Source organism: Calliphora vicina, chromosome 3 (assembly GCF_958450345.1).
Source record: "Calliphora vicina chromosome 3, idCalVici1.1, whole genome shotgun sequence".
In the NCBI taxonomy this organism is placed as follows: Eukaryota; Metazoa; Arthropoda; class Insecta; order Diptera; family Calliphoridae; genus Calliphora; species Calliphora vicina.
The window spans coordinates 42,606,211-42,627,552 of NC_088782.1; the positions used below are offsets into that span (position 1 = coordinate 42,606,211).

Genomic DNA, 21,342 nt, shown 5'->3' on the forward strand with positions numbered 1-21,342 from the left:
CGTGACATGCGCTATTGAAAGGAGTGCCGCTGTCATTGTCTTTTGTAACGTATACTTTTTTATGGAAAGTGTGTATGTAGTCAAACATGTAGATATTAAATAGTATATAGTACAAAATTATGTATAACTTGTATATAAAACAAGCAAATGCCGGCATGGGTAAAAATTGAGTCCACTTGGTGTGTTGGTTTTGTATATATTTTTCATTTTGGCAGGGGTGGAGATTTTTCCTCATCAACGGCGACTGTTGCTTTTAACAAAGCATAGAGGTCTGTGTGGAATGACTTTTTATGCATTTTTAGCACGCGATCTTCTATAATGCTGGTGGTTGTTGCTGCTGCTGGCTTGTATGTATGACAAATCATGCATGCATACTGTATGATTCTATTTTTTCTATTTGTTAATTTTCCTGCCTTGCTTTATTTTAGTGTGTTTGTCCAGAGTCTCTACTCTTCCTGCTGTTGTCTATTATATATGACGTCAATTTTTTTTTGTCATTTTTTGCTTTAAATTAAAAGGAGCAAAACTTTAAATATTACAGGACTATACAATTTGTGCAGGGTGTTTTAAATGTGGGGAGGGAGTTTGTCATTTTAGGGTGTATACTTTTACTTGGCAATAAGATAAGACTAGACGACAATTAAGATAAGTAGTATATGGTTACCAATAAAGAAAATAAGAAAACCTAGTTTGAGTCACTAAGTTAATATCTATATATGCATATATAATACTACTCTCGTACTGGATAATTGCCAGTCATAAAATAAAGTTTAATTGGAAGTTATAATCATGCATATCAAAATGAGGTCTGCCTGACTGACTGCCTGCCTGCTTGCTGTCCGTCCGTCTGTCATTTCATTCTTTCTTTCATGAAATTCTTTGTATTTGTTTGCCAGGCATCATCATCAGCACCATCATAAAAAAAAAATGTTGATTATGACAATGATGATGATAGTTAAACAAGATTACGAGTACTTATTATGACTGTATGACATGCTCCTTGTAAAAAAACACGTATATAAAACTGCAAAGTACTTAAACAAATTAAGTGGTCTTGTTAATGATATGAAAAAATAAGTAAACTAAACGGCATGTTTAAAAAATGTCAATAAAATTTATTTAAAATTAAGGTCTAGCAGATTTTTCTGTACTTATAGTTAATTCTCAAGTTGTGATACTTAAATTCATTTGGCTCATTTCCGTTGTCAAGTAATGTATAGAAAGACATTGTTATCTTCTCAAAAAGGAACTAGTAGTAGTTTTCTTTTTAATAAATTATGCGAAATTTTTGTTCAAATGGCGACTTATTGGGTTTCTTTCATAAGAAGATCAATTTGCTTAAAAGTTTTTAAAATGCTGCCTTTTAGGGAGATTAATTTGATTAAACGTTTTTAAATTTAAATATTTGAAGTTTTTCTCTCAAGATAATTTAAGATTGTCAAATGAGTTTGATAATTTTGAACTATTTTTTTAAAATTTTTCAAAATTGTTACAAGTTTTTAAGACAAAATGTAAATTTTGTTTAATTGAGTAGGTTTTTTTTGTAGATTTTTACAAAGTGTTTTTAAAATTTATTTGATTTTTACAAAATTTTATTACATTTGACATTTTGCAAACTTTAACATGTCATTAAAAATCGTTTCAAATTTTAAGGATTTCAATAATAAAATTTTTGATTTTGTTCAATTTTACTCTTATGAGTTGAAATTTTTTGACACTTTGTTTTTTTCAGAGAACTTATTCGATATTAAGACGTCAAAAGGGAATTTAGGGTTAGAAATTGTAATGACTTTGGCATTTTCAAAGATTTTGGATTTTAGGTTTGATTTGTTTAAGTAAGTTTTGAAATTACATCATAAAAGAAAGTATTATTTCAAAAGATTACTTAAAAACGAAACTCGATTGTCAAAATTCAAACTCAAGAGCCTGTATTAGAAAAATACCTGTTGTTTATAATATCACGAATTAATATCTATGTAAAAAAGCCGCTGTTTTTTAGAACAAATGATTGACAGTTTTTGTAGAGTTTTGATTCAACTGAAGCAATTGACAAGTCAACATTTTAGGAGAATAAATGACTGACTGTTTGATACTGTTTTCTTAAGGACATTTTGTATTTATAGAAATATTGACATGTCAAAATTTTTGTGTCAAACATTGTTGCTCTTTATCAAAACAAATCTTATATTTTTTAGGAAATTATGAGAAAAATTATAGTGGAACTTTGTAGTTTCAATAAATATAAAGATTTTGAAAACATTTTTTTTTATCTTGGGCTCTGTTTGGATTCAGCTGAAGCAATTGTCAAGTCTAAACTAAGAAATGTTTGTGTCAAACGTCATAGGGGAGTAGTTTTTGAAGAGCAAATTTTACAACATTTTTTAAAAATATGTATTTATTGAGCGATAATAGTCTAAAAAGCGAAACAAACCTTGTTCTTTAAACAATTTTCTGAGAACCATTTTGAATTGAAATTTAAGTTTAAAATATTATAAAAATCATAAAATAGTCCTATGAGACTCTGATTAAATGATATTTTTCTAAGAATTTTAAGTTTTTTGAATAAGAAGTTCTTAGATTTTGAATAGAATTGACAGTGTGATAAAAAACATTGTATTTAAAATAATAATTCAAATTTTAGTTACTTCTACAGTTAGCTTGGTTCCAGGCACTAGTCAAATTTGCAGGATTTAATGGAAATCGATCTCAGAGTTTCTATATAATCTGTGGTTTTCTCACAAATTCAATTAAATTTCTAATTAAAACCTGTTGTGGTAAAGACCTAACAGTTTTTTAAAAATATATAAAAAAAATTGTAAACAATTTTCAAAAAAAAAAATCGGTTAAAGATCTATTAAATAACATTGCTTATAATTTATACTATCTGCCCAATTATGATTAAAAATTCCCCGGGAGTTTTTTCCCTTTTCTCATTTTTCCTATTTAAATTCAATGGGAAAAAACTTCCGGGGAACAAACTCCCACGGAATTTGTTATTCATAATTGGGCTGTATATTTAAGCATGATTTAAAACAAGTATAATTTAATTTGTGTATATAATATAGGTATTAAATTAAACTTGAACCATATGGAGTTTAAAACTGAACCAATTATAAATCAACATATGTTAAAGACCCCTCCCTAATTTGTTTATACTCAAAATAAAAATAAAAGACTTTAAGAAATCTTTGAAATCATAATTCTGAATTTGAAATAAGTTTTAAAAAAAATCCTGTTTGTTTGGAAGATTATTAAGAAGGATTCTAAATAAACCTATTTCAAAATTCCCTTTAATAAATAAATCTAACCTAATTTTGTTGGCAAATGTTTTTTTCTTTCTGCAAAATTACTTAAATATTTCAAATAACCGTTATAATAATGAATTGTAATTTGTTTAAAGAGAAAATATATAGTGAGATTGTATGCAAAAATACACACCCTTCTGTATTAGTGGTAGCATCACCATTTGCCTCAGTTGTAGTGGCGGCTGATGCTTTGTCACCATCAGCGGTGTTTTCGGTAGCATTAGCGGCGTTAGCCTCACCATCAACCACTTTGTCCTTTTTATCCTTGGATGCGCAACCGCCCATTTTGAATGAGTTTTTTTTTTGGGGGGTTTTTTGTTTAAATGTGTGAGAGTGTGTATAGAGGTAAAAGTTTAAAGATTTCTTTTTTTGTTATACGATTTTCGTTTGTTAAATTTTTTATAAAAATTTGGCGATTTTGGTCACAAAAGTTGCAGTATGTTTATGTTGTATGATAAAAAATATAGTTTTCTAAAAAAGTTTTTTGTTTTCGTTTGTTTAGTTTGTGTCTACTACTTTAAGCTTAAATTAATTAGCAGGTAAAAAAATTAAATCACACTTTTTTTGTTTCCTTTCTTTTTATATATATGTATGTATATATATATGGTAAATTAGCGGAATGTTTGATTTTTTCGTTTTGGTTTTCAGTTGGATTGCTTGAGTTTAGAAGAGATATTAATTTTCAAAGGGCGCTGTCTTGAAAAATGTGTGTTATTTTTAATATTAAACTTTTTTAAAGGGGGAGTTTTGAAAAAGTGGTGGGTTGTATGAAATTGTTTTTTTAATATCTATGTTAGAATATGTAAAAAAGTTTTTTTTTTTTTTTGCAAAAATCTAAAATTTCACAATATTTTTGTTTATTTATTATTTTCTTTTTGGTTTTTCAATTTGATGATTCGTTGGTTTTCTTTATAAGGACGTTATAATTTATGATTTTCGTTTATATTATTTTGCAAAAAAAATTCACAACTATTTTTTTTTTTTAATATATTTCTTAGTTTAGATTTGTGATTCTTTTTTTTTAAATATATTTTTGTTTGGTTTGATTTGTGCAACTGTTTTGATTTAATGTAAATTACTATTATTTTTTATTTAAATTTGTGCGTTGGGTTTTCATTTAATTATATTAATTTAATATTTTTAATCTTTTTTAATAGAAAAATTAAAGTAATTCTTTTTTAATATGCCGTTTTTTGCTAAGAAATTTTCAAAAAAAACTCTTCATTTGCTTGCTTTGCCGCGCCCAAAAGTATACTATATACTATACAAAAAAATTGGTTGTTTTAATAGAATTTTTTTGCTGCTGCTATTATATTGCTGCTGCTGCTTGTTGTGTTTCAGTTAGAATTTGTTTCAATTCTTTTTTTATTTTTTAATTTAGCAAGCGCGCGCTTTACCGACAACAAACGAACACACTCGGAAATTTATAAGGAACTAAACTTCCAAATCCTGTCGATACTAGTGTTAAGCTGTTAAAGTCTGGTTGGAAATTAAAATTTATATTGAATGTACAACAACGTATAACGTATCGGTGTAACGAAAGTATCTCAAATGGTGGTGGCTTATTATACAGTTATAAATACATAAACAAAATGAGATTGTATGTGTGTTTTGGGTTTTTAGCAGCCGGCACACATTTGGCGCAAGTGTATTCTGTTAAATGCTCAAAATACATGCATTACACACATGTACAGCATGTCCAACTCGGCTGTACATGAATGATACACTCACCACTTAGCTGAGATGGTGAATTTTTTTCCCTTTTTTTCAAACAAAAAATTTCAAAATCGTATAAAATATTTTGTATATATTTAGAACTTTTTATTTTGTTGTACTTTTTATTAACCGCAAAGGTTCGTATTGTGATATTGGTACTTTTTAATCATAGGGTACTTTTTCAATTTTTCTGTGGTTAAATCAGAAATAGTTTGTTATTTCAATGAATTTCTTCAAGCCTTTTAAATTTTCTCTTGATTTTGTACTAAATAAAATCCCCTTAATGAATTTAGAAACGATTTCTAATATTTCATAGAGTTTCTTCAAATAATTGAATTTAGTACTTTTTAATTAAATAGTACTTTTTTAACTTTTCTTGAGTTTTGTTTTAAATGGTACCACTTTAATGAATTTATTCCGAAATATAAACAGTTTCTGAACATTAATTACATTCTTTCAAGCAGGTTTTGATTCTGAAAATTGGTTCTTTTTGTTTTCCTCATTCAGTTTCCCGTACTTTTTTTAGTACCATTTCCAAATCTTGATTTACCACCATCCTCAACATTTTACATCAACTTAAATTGCGCTCAATTTTTGTTGTTGTCATGTTTTGGGTGTGTGTGGTGCCCATGTGTTTTTGACATGAGAATGATGCTCGGCTTTAAAATTCCTATTTGAAAAATTGAGAGCCTGAGTAAACATTAAACAGGGTTGCTTTTGTTTATAAAAGAGAAGAGAGCAGAGCCAGCAGTTTTATCTACTCAGAGGGTGGCAAGAAAATTAGTTTTTATTAAATTTATTTTAAACAATATACAATTAAATATGTATGTTTAATGTTATCAACATAATATTAATTGTATACATTTTCATTGTAAATTTATGTTTTTTAACAAAACTGCTGGTTAATTGTTGCAATTGACAGCTACCAGTATATTTAAGCAAAAAAAAAATAACAGATTTTCTAGACAAAAATGCAGAGATTTTACAATAGTTTTGCTTTATAATTGACATATGCCTCCAAAGTTTTGAAATGTATCAAAAAATCGTATGAATCTCAAATATATCTTGATATGCTGGCAATTTTTTTCTTAGTTTGGCATATTTTTTTTACAACCCTAAAAGTAGGCTCTTGTTTTGTACTATATTAATTTATCAATATATTGAAACCTTATGATCCTCAAATTAAACGAATATTTCAATCAAAATCTTTTGAAATGTGTTAAAATGTTGAAATTTATTTCAATATTTTCTATTCATTTAGAATAGTTTCCTTTAAGCTTAATATATCATCCTAAAAGTATACATCATATCCTTAAATGAAAGGCTTTTAAAAATCTTCATCAAATTGCCTGGCCATAAAAATAGTTTTTATTCAATTGTTTAACATGATTGTTTGCCAAAAATACCTCCCTCCAAAATATGTACATATGTAGTAGATAACAAAAAACCATTTTATTAATGTATATAAGCAATAAAAATTAATTTCTTGTCTTGCACATAAAACATGTTCAATATCCATAAATCTTTAATTACACCCCATAGGCATATTATTGGAAAACTACAAACATTTCCTTCCTCTTCCTGCTGCTGCTGCTATTGCTGAAATATATTCCAGCCAATCTTCTTAATTTTTTCCGCTACTTTGACGCACACACACACACAGAAAAAAAAGGAAAACGAACTGCTTTTGATTGCACTGATTAAAATCCCCAAACGATTGTTAGATTTAATTTCATCATAACTAGCGCAGACCGTGAAGAAACTGCACAAGAAAAGTCATACACTTGATTTATTGGCAAACTGAGCACAAAACTTATCAGCATACATACACACTTCAATAAATCTTGACAATATTATATTGTAGTGCGGGAAGCAACAAAACTAAACAGAACTCAACAAAAAAAAAAAAGGCCAAAAAGAAAATAAAACGGACAACTTAAGCCGGATTATTGTTATACAGTGATGACACAGAAACGGAAACCGGATAAAGGATTCGTTCTTTTTTTTTTTTTTCGTTTGAGGAGTGTGTATGAGGCCATGTGTGTTGATTCCTTAAGGGCAACAAGCTTTAGTTTTCACACAATAAATTATGGAATTTATATGTTAAAGTTATACAAAGTCTTTTGTACACCACAATTAACAAAGAATTTGTTAGATTATTTTGAAAAGAAAAAAGGGGGATGGATGTCTATGATTCATGCATTCTGTTAAGAAGTCTAGTGTAACAGGGTGGTAAAATAGAGGTGTGGATGTTTTTTTTTTTGGTTTTTGGTGGGGGGTGGATTGTTTGGTATTTAAGGAAAAACTGTACTGTTTTAGGCAAAATGTTTATGAATGTTAAAAATATAAATTTTTTTGTGTAATTTCTTTAAAAATTAGTTTAATTTTGTTTAAAGTTTCATATTTGTGTTCTTTATATTAATTTAAAGGTTTGTTCTTTTAAAATCAGGTTTTATTGTTTTATTTCAGTTTTATTTTACAGGGCTCCTAAAAGTAGGCAACAGTTTTTAAATTGTTCAGTCAAAAGCTGGAGCAGAGTTTGTTCTTATGTAAAATACAAATAATTTAAGTTAAAGTAACTAATTTGTGTTCTTTAAATTAATTAACAAGTTTGTTTTATTAAAATTAGGCTTTATTTTAGTATTTTTTACATTTATTTTGCTTTATGTTTGTATTTCTATTTAAGTTTAGTTTTTTGCATCCCAAAAGTATGCCACAGTTTTTAAATCCTTTTAATTTAAATAGTTGTAAGCAGGAGCTGGGTTTTTTCTAAGTAGGTGAAAAATAATTTAAGTAAAATATTAGCAATTGCTAATTTTAAATGTCCCCATTAATATTAAAAAGTTCTAGGAGTTCAGGAGCCTTGAAAAAGGCTCTAAATTCTTCAATTCATATTGATTTTTTAACCAGATTATGGAATAAGCGGGATATTTTTTAATCTGACCTGAAGTAGGTGTTATAAACCCTGAGGCTTAGCCACAAAAAATATCCTACTCAATACAAAATCAAAACCTCAAATAGTTTTACAACATTTTGGTTGTTAGAATTGTCTATAATACGCTCTTTTTTTTTGGTTAATGGCCACAACAATATTGAGTAAAATATACTCTCTATACGCACGTGTGCCTCTAAGAAGATACTGTTGATAGTATATTAAATCGAAACAACTCCCAGTCTCTGTAGATTTGTATGCTTCCTTCCCCCTTTACGTTTAGTATCTATATAAATATTTGCTTATTTCCTTTTTCTCTAACCATTGCCCAGGTGCCTGTATTTATTATTGAGTTATAACTAACACACTATGGCACAGTACAAGTAGCTCGCTCGCTCCTTGACACCAAACAAATTATTTATAAAGGCATAACCTCTTCAGTACTTTGAACTACCCATTCCTCCGGCTCCCATGCTGTTGCTTGTTGCCTATCTTTTGCCTTTGCCAGCGAGACGTTTAGCACATCAATACAAAGCAGCATTTATTTGTTTGTATGATTTTTATATATAAGTCAAGTGTTTCTTTTTGTTTTTTTTGTTGTTTGTATTTTACACAGGATATAGATTGTTCAACACCTAAATGCCTGCCTGCTTTCTTTCGTTCCTTTTGTATGCTTACGTTTTTTCCTTGTACAATCTTTGGTGTGTGATTTACACTAATGTGTGATGTGGTGTGCCCGCTCATTGGAAAACCACAAACACATCATAATTTTTGTTTTGAATGACTGTTTCAATGACTGTTTATTCAACAGCTTCCTTTTTTATGTGCGTGAGTTTTGTTTTTTTTTTTTTTCTACAAATTTCTTTTCAAGCTGTTAGGAAATATGTGTGGATATATGGATGTTGAAATCATTAATTGTATGTCAGACATATCCATATATACATATTTCGAAAATTCCTTGTTGACTCAAGTATTGTGGGAGAAATGTTAGGAAATGTTCTATATTCACTTGAAACGCACATTTTTCAAGTGGCCATCAATTGAAGTTGACAAATGCAGCTGTTTTAGGATGTTTTTGTTAGGCGTTTTTCGAATTCTAATATTAATTTGTCTTAAAAAAGGCCAATTAGTAACTACTTTGAAGTAAATTCTTACGCCCTGTCTATACCTGATACATTTTTAGCATGATAAACGTCAAAATGGTTGTCAAAATAAAAAAATCATCAGGTATATTATGACAAAATTGTTAGTGCTTTTGCTTAGACAACTTTGTCTTGACAACAAACGTCATTTATTGTCATGATAAATATTTGTCATGTATAAAAGAAATATGTTAAAACATTGTTCAAATAGCACTCTATCGGAAATGTTTAAAATTGTTCTTAGGCTCACAACTTCAGTAATCGAACGTTGCTAAATGCAGTAAATTTATAAGTTACTAAATCAGCAACCGGTCACTTTTGGCATCTTAAAGAAAATGATGATGGTTGACATCACTCTTAACACCCTGTCTATACTTGATACAAATATTTATCATAACAATTAATGACGTTTGTTGTCAAGACAAAGTTGTCTGTACAAAAGCACTAACAATTTTGTCATAACAGAGCAATAATACTAATAAATGGAGACTATACTTCATAATTTTTATCTTGACAACCATTTTGACGTTTATCATGATAAAAATTTATCAGGTATAGACAGGGGGTAATAATTTTCCATGACGTACAGCAGTGTTGCATTCATGAACGAAACCCATTTTAACTTAAAATTTCAATTAAATTTTAAAACTATCCAAATATTTTAACTAAAACACTCTTTAAATTTTCTGTCTATGATGCGTCATCAGGCAAAGTAAACACAATTTAACATCCCCATATAATTTATGTTGTGAGAGCTGTCAAAACTCCAACATAACAGGGTGAGAAAGATTTTAATGGACAATCAACCAACATATGAACACAAATGTGTGCATAAATATGGTGGTAGTAAAATAACAAAATAAAAAAATAGACAATTGTAATGCAATTAAACAATTTAGAAAGAAAAGAGCCACACAAATAAACTCTAAAGTCAATTCAAACAAATTGAGTAAATATAATAATAAAAACAACTGGCAGCAGCATCAAAGAATAGAAAACAACTGTCAAACTTTAAAGTACACTTAGACAAAATAGATGTATACTTTGTTTCAATATTATTAATCACAGACTTATGGTTGTTTCATTATTTTTAAACTAATAATTAATTTAAAGCATGTTAGCAAATCATACAAAAAAAAAAAAAATATACACAATAGTTTTTCATAAAAACTAGAGCGTAAAGAAAATTTTAAAGACAAAAACGCATAGAGTACAAGTGAAGTATTTGGATTTTTTTTGTTTTGCTTTTCATTGTTAAATGAAATAAATAACAAATTTGTTGGAAAATTTTTAAACAAAAACAAAAAGAAAAATGAAACTTTGGAATAAAAAAAATGTTTACAAAAACACTTGGTGTAAAAATTTAATTTACTCAAACTATTTTCTAAACACTTAAGAAAATATAATTTTTATTTATATTGTATTGCATAGTATTCAAGATAATGTTCTATGACAGTTTGCTTTTGTTCTCAGTAACAATATATTTAGCTAATAATATCCAAAATACCCTTATAAAATTAAAATCACTATTGTTTATTAGAATTTTTGCTTAGTTTATCTAAATAATCACACACATAAATATCAAATGGTTTCTCTTTCAGTTTATTTATATTTTATATCAGTTTTATTTATTTATTTTTGCAATTCTCAATTATCCCGTATTATTTCTACAAATATTTATTAATTTAGCAAATGTTATCTTTTTGTTTATGTTTATTGCATGCATGTGCACAAATTGTTTAATCTTTTTTTCTTTTCTAAATGATTGAGTGATTTCTTGAAATGTTTTAGTTTCATATTCATGTTTTTGAAGGAGTTTTTGAAGTTTTACTGAAAGAAAGTCTTATCTTTACCCAAAATTTTAAAAAGGTTTCTCGTGTATTATTGCCAGACATTTAATCTAGGAAAAATACTCTGATATATACAATAGTTGGACTAGTTATTCAATTAAGATTATCTCAAAAATTGATTTACAGTTTTAAGTGCTTTTATCAATAGTTTGACAACTAATGTTAACTGACATTATGTTGAAAAATTATAACACTTGTGATTAGTTTTTTTTAAATAGATTTGAGAAAGAAAATTAATCAGGTCACAGAGTTAAGATAAGAAATAAAAAGTTTTCTAGTTTAAATTCTAGACACTATTCGTGCAAATTCCTTTTCGACTACTAAAATGGCAACTCTTTAACTTTGCAATTCAGTTCATTGCGTGAAGTTTAGTCATCATTTATAACCTGTTATTAAATATTTACAACAAAATGCACTTAATTGTAAAATCGATTTTATACTCATTTAAATAAAACCGTAAAAATAACAATTTTAAACCCCTCAGTTGTACTTTTGTACTTAGTTGCAATTGTTTCATAGGAATAACCCATAAAAAAGAACAATTTTTCATGAGAAGGATTCAAATGTTAACAAAAAGCACAAATCAAAAAATTAATCCTTACAAACATCACAAAAAAGGGGTGACCGATGTTAATTCGTAAATTAATGACAAACGTGTTGCACAATTGACAAAAAAAATACCTAATTTCTGTTGGCATGGTAAACTTCACGTGCAGTTGTTTACATAGAAACAAAGAAAAATGGCGACCAAAAGGAAGTAAGGAAGAAGAGTAATTAAATAAGTGACATGACATTTGACAAATATTTGCATTATATTAACGGTTATTTAGAGCTGCCAGTGTAAATAAATTAAACAAGTTAAAGGCGCCAGCTGACAAATATTAATGAAATATAACATTTAAGGGCAGTTTAATTGTTTTTTAAATCAAAACCCTTTTTTAAAGTTTATTAAAAAAAATAACACATTTTTTAAGTAATATTTAAAATTTTCCGTTTTAAGTTGTTTTATTTTGTTATATTGTTAAAAAAACTTTCACTTTTTATTCTTAAATTGTGTTTAAAATTTTTTATATTTTTTATATATTTGTTTTATTGCTTAAATTTTTTTAAAATTTAAATGCTATATTTTATTAATTTACTGTTATTTTCATTCAAACTTGAATAATTTTTATTTTCAATATTCAAAATCAAAACTCTGCGTGCTAAATGTTTAAACTTTTAACATTTCTTTTTTTTTATTTTTAATTTTTGTTTAAGAAATAAACAAAATTGCAACACGCGAACCGTTAATGCCAACTTATGATATTCGATTAACAATTAAACACACGTTAACTGAAGTCTAAACACCAGTCAACCAGCCAGCCATCGGTTATTATTATTATTACTCTCTCACTCTCACTAGCTTTAAAAAAAACCAACAATTACAACAAATCAAACTAAAACAACAAAAACTGTATTTTATTTAATGAAAAACCTCAAAAGTTTTCAACAGAGCAGTTACCCATTAAATATTTAGATTAGAAATATTATTATAGATAACACTAAACGACTGACTCTCTTCTAAAACTATTTTTTTTCGTTTTCTTCAAATTTAATTTTCTTGCTTAAAATTGTTTATTTATTTAACTTTGTAAATAAAGTGAAATTAAAGACATTAAATCTTAAACACTTGCAAAAAAAAAACTGCAATCATTCGTTTTTTTATTATTATTTTTTTTTTGCAAAAAAACTAATGTTTGATAAAATTATAATGCTGTTCTTAAGTTTATGGCCAAATGTTTATTTAAAACAAAGAGAGAGAAAAATCATATGAGACGTACTTCTTGATAAAAATAAAAAACCGCAAAATTTCCACTTGACAAAAAGTTAGGGATATATATTAGAATTCTAAACAAGCTAAATATCGGTAATGTTTAGGGGTTAATTTTCAGTATAGTAGGACTTATCAGATTTCTTAACGAATATCAATATTTTATTAAGAATCTGTTTAAGGATTTCTAAAGACAAAATCGTATAGACAATTTGTATGGAAATCCCTTTATTTTGAAAAATAACATTAAAATATTCCAGAGTTTGCCCATTTAACTGAATTAGGTGCTGTGAACTAAGTCATGATTCAGTTTTTGAAATTTTATAGGGAAATCCCTTTGCTTTGAAATAAATTTGTTGTATAAAGTCATGGTTTCAGTTTTAGCAATACATATTTATTTTTCTATAAATATTTATCTAGATTTGGTAACATAATTGTAAATGAAGTGGTTTAAAAATTTAGTTTTTTATTATTTTAAGAAAAACCGCAAAATTAGTTACACAAATAATTGAAATAGAATTTTATGACCATAGAAAATTTAACAAAGTAAATTTTAGTAAATTTGTATAACAAATAATGTCTATTCAAGCTGAATTTAGTAAATTAACAGTTTCTAAACAAATTCTTTAATTTTGTAAAAATACTGCAAAATGTATAAGGATTTTGGCATGTAGCTTAAAGTATGGTAACTTTAAAAAAACATGGCGGCTTTTTGTTTACATTCTTTTTATTCGCCTTGTTTTAGGTTATGGAAAATTGCGACTTTTTGTTTACATTATTTTTTTTCGCCGTGTTTTAGGTTATGTTATTATATTATTGTAAAATTAGCAAATTGTGTTTATAAACGTAATGTTTTTAAAAAGAAATGGAAACAAACAGAAAATTGCGGTATTTTTATTTAAAAATAATAAATTTCCTTAATTTAATACGACAATTTGTAACAAACATCTTCCATAGACTTTAGAAATTCTGATCGAAATCAAAATTTTCGGAAAATGTCTAAAATGAAGAATATATCAGGGATTAAAACAAGTGAGGAATAGAAAATTGTGGTAATTTCAACATACTTCTTTAGTTTAATAGCTAAAAGCGTTTTTAAACATTAGGAGTTAAGATCGAATTTAGAATTTTCTAAATATTTCGTTATGTCAGGGGTTAAAATAAATGATTCCTTTTCAATTTGTGTTGGTTCTCATTTAAACTGTACCACATTTATTCAAATGGATGGTAGTAGTTCTTAACCTGGTGGTCTCATCATTATACAAAAATAGTTTTCATACAAACTTTTTATGACATGTAAAATTTATTACAAACAAAAACTTTACTTGGTTAATTAAAAATTCCAGTTACATTTTCAATTCAATGACCCACAATTTATGCAATTATAATTTTGCAAACAAACAAGCACACTTTTCAGTATTTATTTTATGTTTTTTTTTTTATTATTATTGTACTATTATGTAAGATATATGGAATCACCACAATTCCATTTAAAAAAATACTCAAAACAAAAACTGGCATACAAAATTGCAGTTTTGCTGGCAATTTGTTAATGTTGCGATGCCACTATTGTTTATAAATAAAAATCGAAAGTGGTTAGCAATTGTTTTAATGTAAAAAAAAAATAAAAAAAATATAGTTTTTATTAGTTATTTAAACTAACAAAGTCATATTTATGTTATTTACTTCCAAACAAACAGTTAGAAATAAAGACATACAGCCAACAAATGTCATTCAGTTAATTCATTGATTAGTATGGTATTATAATGGCTAACAATATTGTAGAAATGTAAGGCAAGTGTTTAGCTAGATTTGTTTTTATGGCTTAATAGCAATTTGGGTTTTTTTTCTACTTTTGTCTAAAGTTTATTGCCAATAACCAGACATTTTATAAGGGTCATTTCATAGCATATTAAAATTTATAATGAATTTGTTTTGTAATTTACTACAAATTAACATCAAATATTTTAATATTTTTTTTTAAATTTGATATAATTTAATTTTTTGTTAATATAAAAAAATCTATAAGTTGGTTTTGGAGAGATTAAATTAAAAATATTTATAAATATTCAAGTGTTTTTTTTTACTATTTTTTCTTTAATAATAAAACTCCCCCTATATAGTTGAAAAAAGCTGTTATTTTTTCATATTTCTTTTGGCTGTGGTTTTTTTTAAACACTTACAATTTTAATTGGACTGACTGGCTGTTTGTTGAAAAACAGTTTTATAAATAAAAATGTGTTTTTTTTTCTTCAGAATTGTAATAATAATTATTATTGCCTAGTGGCTAAAGTTAGAGTAGTAGTCATTATTTGTTTTATATTGTAAGTATTTTTTTTCGTTTAAAAAAGTTTATTATTTATTTATAAATATTTAATATGCGAACACAGGCGTTTGTTTTTGTGTATATTTTTAAATCAAACCATAATTATGGTTGGTATATATGCAAAAGTTTTATTTAGTTTAATAGAATTTCCAAACACAATTTGCAAAAATTGTTTAAAAAGGGTTTAAAATCCATAAAAATTTATGGAAACTTAGCACTTTTATTTCATTGAGTTATGGATAACAAAAACAGTGCACTTTTTAAAGTTTTTCATTAAATTAAATTTGTGTTACTTAGAAGGTGTTGAAAAACTAAATTGTGGTAAACTTATACAAATTCTTGGTGAAATCAAACAAATTCACCACAAGTACCGTTATATATTTGTCTCAGCCGAAACATTTTACATCCTAAAAGTATGCAACATTTTTAGTTTTCTTACTTGTAGCAAGCGCCACCTATATTTCAAACTAACCAAACATTTAGTTTAGCCAAGTTTTTCACCTTTATGTTAAGCTATTTCTTTTCTTCTCTGTTTTGCTGTAATAAAAAGCTTTCTCATAAATTCGTTTGCAAATTCTGCAAAAAAAAATGTCCCTCTACTATAAATTTTGTTTACATAGTTTTTATGGATTTGCGCGCCAAACTTGAGTTTTTACCCCATCCTTTTTTGTTTTTATAAATTTTGTTCCCAGAGTAACTGTTGTTTTTTAGCTTAGATTTTCTCTATCTTTTGTAATTCAATTAATATGACATTGCGTAACTTATTTGTTGTTGTGTGTTTTGTTGTTGCACTTTCGCAATGCACCGAAAAAGCACTTGTCAACAAAAGAGAGGGCAGGCAGACATTTTTGTAAAATAAAAAATGGCGGCATTGGCAGTTTTTAATGTCATGCATTTTGGTTGTAAAAGAATTAAGAAGAATGTTACTGGGTTGCCGGAATAAATAAACAATAAGGAAAATTGCGGGGAAGTGGAGTTTCTTACGGAAAGTTTTTATATAATAAATTGGGTTCAAACTGTAGAAGTGTGATATTTTAATATAAAAATAATAAATTAATTCATATTCCAAAGTGTATGAAAACTCACATTTTTAATTTCCGCAAACATTTACATGACAGTTACATGTCATAAAAGTACTTAAAGTATTAAAACAAACAAAAAACACTGAATTGCCTGTCTGGCTTTATAACTACGACACATTTAATAGGCCCCCCAACAGAGTCATCTTTAAAAGAGACATAATTTAAAAACCGCAAAAAAATATGAAATGAAATCAAAACGAAACGAAAAATATGAATGTTCAACGTTCGTTCCACTTGATTTCAAGCAAATGGAAATGTTTTTTTTTTTGCCCAGTAAATTTCACTCAGTCACTTAATTTAAATAGATAAATAACACTAGACATGTGTACATGAGAGAGTCATACTATGAACTAAGATAGAGACGTTTTTTAATAAAATTCAATTGAATAATTAACTATAATAATCATCACTATTAAAAAAATATGAACAAAAAATTCTGCACTTAAAGAAATGTGTGGTGATACTTTATCTTTAGAGAAAACACGCCTCCTAAGTAGGTTATGAATTCAATAGCTTATCTCTCTCTTAGTTGGCGTCATAAGTTAATAATTTTTGTGTTTATATTTTAGGTATTTCTTTTGAATTTGTATGCGAAGATTGTTTAATATTTTTAGCAAAAACCATACAAAAATTTTTGTGGTTGTTTAACATTTTAGACCGGCCGGTGTGTGTAACTATTTATAGACATTCTGGCTATGTGGATTTATTTTAAACATAAACAAGGGAATTATTATTGTAATTTGATATGTTTTGTTAGAATTTACAATTTTAGACATAATTTTTTAATGAAAATATTTTTTGAAACTTTTTTATGAAACTTTCTGTCTATGTTCAAAATAAATTAAGTCGAATATTTATTTATACAAATTTTTTTGAATATCATAGGAAAATATTATTTACTATTCACTTTACTTTATATATAGAGAGACTTGTCAGATAGATTTGGCAAATATCGAATTATTTTACACAAAAATATATTTTAATATTTATCTTTATATTTACGAAAGTGGTCGACACTCATAGCTATCAGAAGTCGTACATAATCGGTTATTTACCTGTAAACAATTGAAAACTTTCGAATTTGAGCTTTTCTTTAGTAATATCAAAAGCAATTTCAAAACTTTTAAGAATTGAGATAAATTTTGATTTTATTTCAATATGAGAAGCAATATTTTTATTAATAATAAGTAAATTCTTTTTCACTTTCAATAGAATAGAAGTATTCACAATAAAATGAAAATTATTCACAATAAAAATAAAACTATTCACAATGCAAATGCTTTATATGTTCAAAATTTTTAGAAAACTACACATTTTAACATTGAATGTATTATAAATCATTAAAATATGTAAACAAATATTGAATAAAATTTCAAATATTTTAATATTGAAAATAAAAATCTTAAAAATTTTTGGTAACTTTGAAATTCATTCACAATTGTTTAAAATATTTGAAAAATGAATTTGATTTTTATTATAAATCTTTAAAATATGTAAACAAATATCGAATAAAAATTCCAATATTTTAATATTGAAATAAAAATCCTAAAAATTATTGGTAAATTTTTTATTTTAAATTCGAAATTCTTTCAAAATTTTTAAAATTATTTGAAAAATTAATTTGATTATTATTATATGTAAATCTTTGAAATATGTAAAACATATGTATATCAAATACAATTTCAAATATTTCAAAATTGAAATAAAATTTAAAACTTTGTAAATTTGCCTTAAAATTAGAAATTCATTAAAAATTGTTAAAATTCTATAAGAATTTAATTCGATTTTTATTATAAGTCATTGAATAAATCATAATATTGAAATAAAAATCTTAAACTTTTTGTAGGTTTTTTAAAAAATTTTTAATGAATTTAAAATTGTTAAATTTTTACAATAAAAACTTCGAATATGTATAAAAATATTGAATACCATTTCCAATATTCCAAAATTTAAATAAAAATCTTAAATTTGTTTGCGAATTTTTTTTTTAACAATTTGAAATTCATTCAAAATAGAAATAAGTCTTAATGTTTGTTAATTTGTTTAAAAATTTGGAAATTCACTAAAAATTTTTAAAATTATTTGAAATTCTTAAAAAAAATTTCAAAATTAAATTTTTTTTGTTTAAAAATTTAAAATTAATTCAAAATTGTTTACATAATTTGAAATTTTAATTTGTTTCCCACTCATACCTATTGCTTTATTTTAAATGTACCAATATTTTTCATAAAAAAAATTCGTTTTTTATTGATAAATTTTTCTAAAATTTTCAAAATTTCTTTAATTTTACCTCAAACATTTATCTCAGTGTAAAAATTTGCCAACCAAAACAACATATGGCTGCTGACAGAGTCATTCAATTAAAAAAAAAACAACAATAATTTGCAAATTTATTTTGAAATTGTTTAAACAATACTAGAGAATGTATTGTATTATGCAACACTGCCAACTGTTTAATACAAATTTGTTGTTGATTTTTTTCTCAGACAAGCCAAAAAAAAACAAAAACAGAATTTAATTATTTTTACTTAATGTAATTTAAGACAAAAAACCATGGTAAAGACACTTGCCAAGGTTAAACAGCCGGTACAGTAATAAAATTTATTTTGTAAACGTTTTTAATTTGCTTTTGCAAACCATAAAAGTAAAACAAGATAAAAGAAAATGCAATTTATGAATCACCATACAAGCCACAAAAATGATTTCAAACACTTCACACTACATAAGATACATACAGTAACATTTTATACCGGTTTTCACAAGCCGGTAACCGGTTATTGTTGGCCAACCAAAACAATTTTTGCAGATTTTTGCTAAATAACCAAAACACTGTACACAAAATTCTTCGTTACTTTTTTTCTTTCTTTCTTTTGTTACTAGAAATATTTACACAAAAATTCGATCTCACCGTTGAATTTTTTTTTCAAATGTTCCTCAAAATTTAAACTTTGCTTTTAACACAACTTTAAGCTAATACAAGCTTTTTTGAAATATAAGATTTTGTCGTTAACACAAGTTGAAAATATTTTTTCTTTAAAGTTCTTGACTTAACATTTTTTTTGCTTCTTTAATTATTTAAAAAAAATATAATTTATAAGTTGTTTTCTTTAGCTCACCTTTAGAGAACTTTTGCAACCGCAGAATTCAACGTTCAACGTTACAATGATCTTAACGTTTGCTTGACTTTACTGCAACACTTCGCTTTTCAAAAATTCACTTTCAAAATGCCCCACCAACACACATACACTCTCTCAAAAATATACGTTTTATTCACCTACACTAATGCAACGTATTAAGCACATATTCAAAAAAAAAATAAAAACAAAAACTATTATTTGTTTGAAAGAAGAAAAAACAACCAAGCAGCAAAAACAATTCCTATTGTTAAACATAAAAAAAGTTCTATAAACTGTGGGTAAATATGTATTTTTAAATATATATGTATCATTGTGTATTACTTTAGGAAACATACAACAACAACAACAAAAAAAGCGCCTCATAGAGAGTCAAAATTATATACATACTACACTCTCCTACAAATTGTTGTTTGTGTTTAAAAATGTGTGTGTGTAGTTGCTATAAAAGCCCAAAGAGTATAATTTATAGCAGGAATTTTTTATAGAAAAAGCCTCCTGCAAAGTGACGAGGCAAGTTCGTGTGCTTTTGAAAAAATATCCCTTTGACTAAAATAAGGCTGCCATATTGCTATGCAATTTACTCGAGATTTAGGACTTTAAATTAGTTAAAATTCCTTTTTAATAATTTTTTCAAATTTAAAATATCTAAATAAGTTTTACTGGTAATCTAAAGAGTACATTTTTTTTAGATTGTTAACTATCCATGTTTAGCTCATTTTACTTATGACTCTTGTCATTTGTGTAAAATCTACATTTAAACATAAGATGGTGATTCATTTGTATAATTCAACAATTAAAGTCAAGCACAAGTACTTAATGACAGACTTAATTAGTACAATACAGTATTGGATAAAATAAGTTTCTTATTTAAATAAATATTTTTAAAGTTATACAAAAAAAAGTACACATTTCATAATTGCTTTTTCCTTTTCCTGGAGGAAATTAAAAAATCTTTTTATTCCAAGTCAATTTTTTTTCAAATAATTTGTGTTATAATTTTACCATCGTTTTAAAAGATGTTTAAAATAACTACATACATATATTTAGTTGGTCTAGCCTTTTTAAGGGTTTCTAATTTAATAATTTAATAATTAAAAACCTTAAGAATTTAAGCTATGTTAAATCTATAAAACATTCGTAGTTTTGAAATTAGATTGAAGATAAAAAAAATATTATATTAAGAATCATTTTTTTTTACACTTATTTCGAATAACTTACATAGACACTTAATTTTTCACAAACAATATTTTGCAAAATTGTAGCTACACTAAAGCTGAGCAAGTCGTATGACCTTAAAAATTAAAAAAATTATGATATGATTTTTCATCTAGAAAAATATAAAATTTTTATTAATGTAAAATTCATACATAACAAAATTTTTTAGAGAAATGCCCACTCTGACGTTGTGTACAGTGTGATAGTAAACAAGTAAGAGAGCTATATTCGGCTGTGCCCAATCTTATATACCCTTCAGCCAATTATACTTCCAAATACAAATTTTAAATATTTTTAGGTAAACAAAATTAATTTTTTTCCAAAGTAGTTTTTTTATTTAAAAAAAAAAAAAAAACAATTTTCGAAATGTTATTTTAATTTTTTTTTTAAATTTTAAAAAAAAAATTTTTGTTTTTTAATTTTTTTTTGCGAAAAAAAAAACGGGTTAAAATTTAAAATTTTAAAATTTTTTTTTTTATTTTTTAAATTTTTTTTTTAATATTTAGTGTAAAAAAATTTTGGTTTTTCGATTTTGACCCATTGTAGGTCCAACTTACTATGGTTTTATATATCGTTGCACAGGTCTTTGAAATATCTATCATTAGATATCCATATTGTCTATATTAATGACTTAGTAATCCACATATATATAGATCAAAAATACAGTACTGGCTCGATTTGCGCAACCGAAAGGAAATCGAGGTTGTTGCGATATTCGAAATGTTGCAATAAGCAACCACTATATACGCTATTATTTTTTATTCTTTTTTTAAAAAAAACATGCAATTTAATTAATAAAAAGTAATTAATTCATTTATTAAACATAA

General features: G+C 25.9%; 1 protein-coding gene across 3 annotated transcripts in view; it reads right to left on the minus strand.

Moving 5' to 3' along the window:
* Positions 1 to 21,342, minus strand: part of LOC135953265 (arginine kinase 1) — a 55,871-nt gene that overhangs the window by 2,501 nt on the left and 32,028 nt on the right. Inside the window, exon 1 of one of the 3 annotated variants that reach the window (XM_065503065.1) lies at positions 19,280 to 19,431. The exons of 1 other annotated variant lie outside the window; for it this stretch is intronic. Coding sequence is in view for 1 of the 2 variants with exons in the window: in XM_065503063.1 (XP_065359135.1) it covers positions 3,439 to 3,590 (152 nt within the window). In the remaining variant the exon portion in view is untranslated. Of the gene's footprint in view, positions 1 to 3,438; positions 3,615 to 19,279; positions 19,432 to 21,342 lie in introns of those variants that run through there. One more of the 3 variants, XM_065503063.1, reaches the window with a different exon arrangement.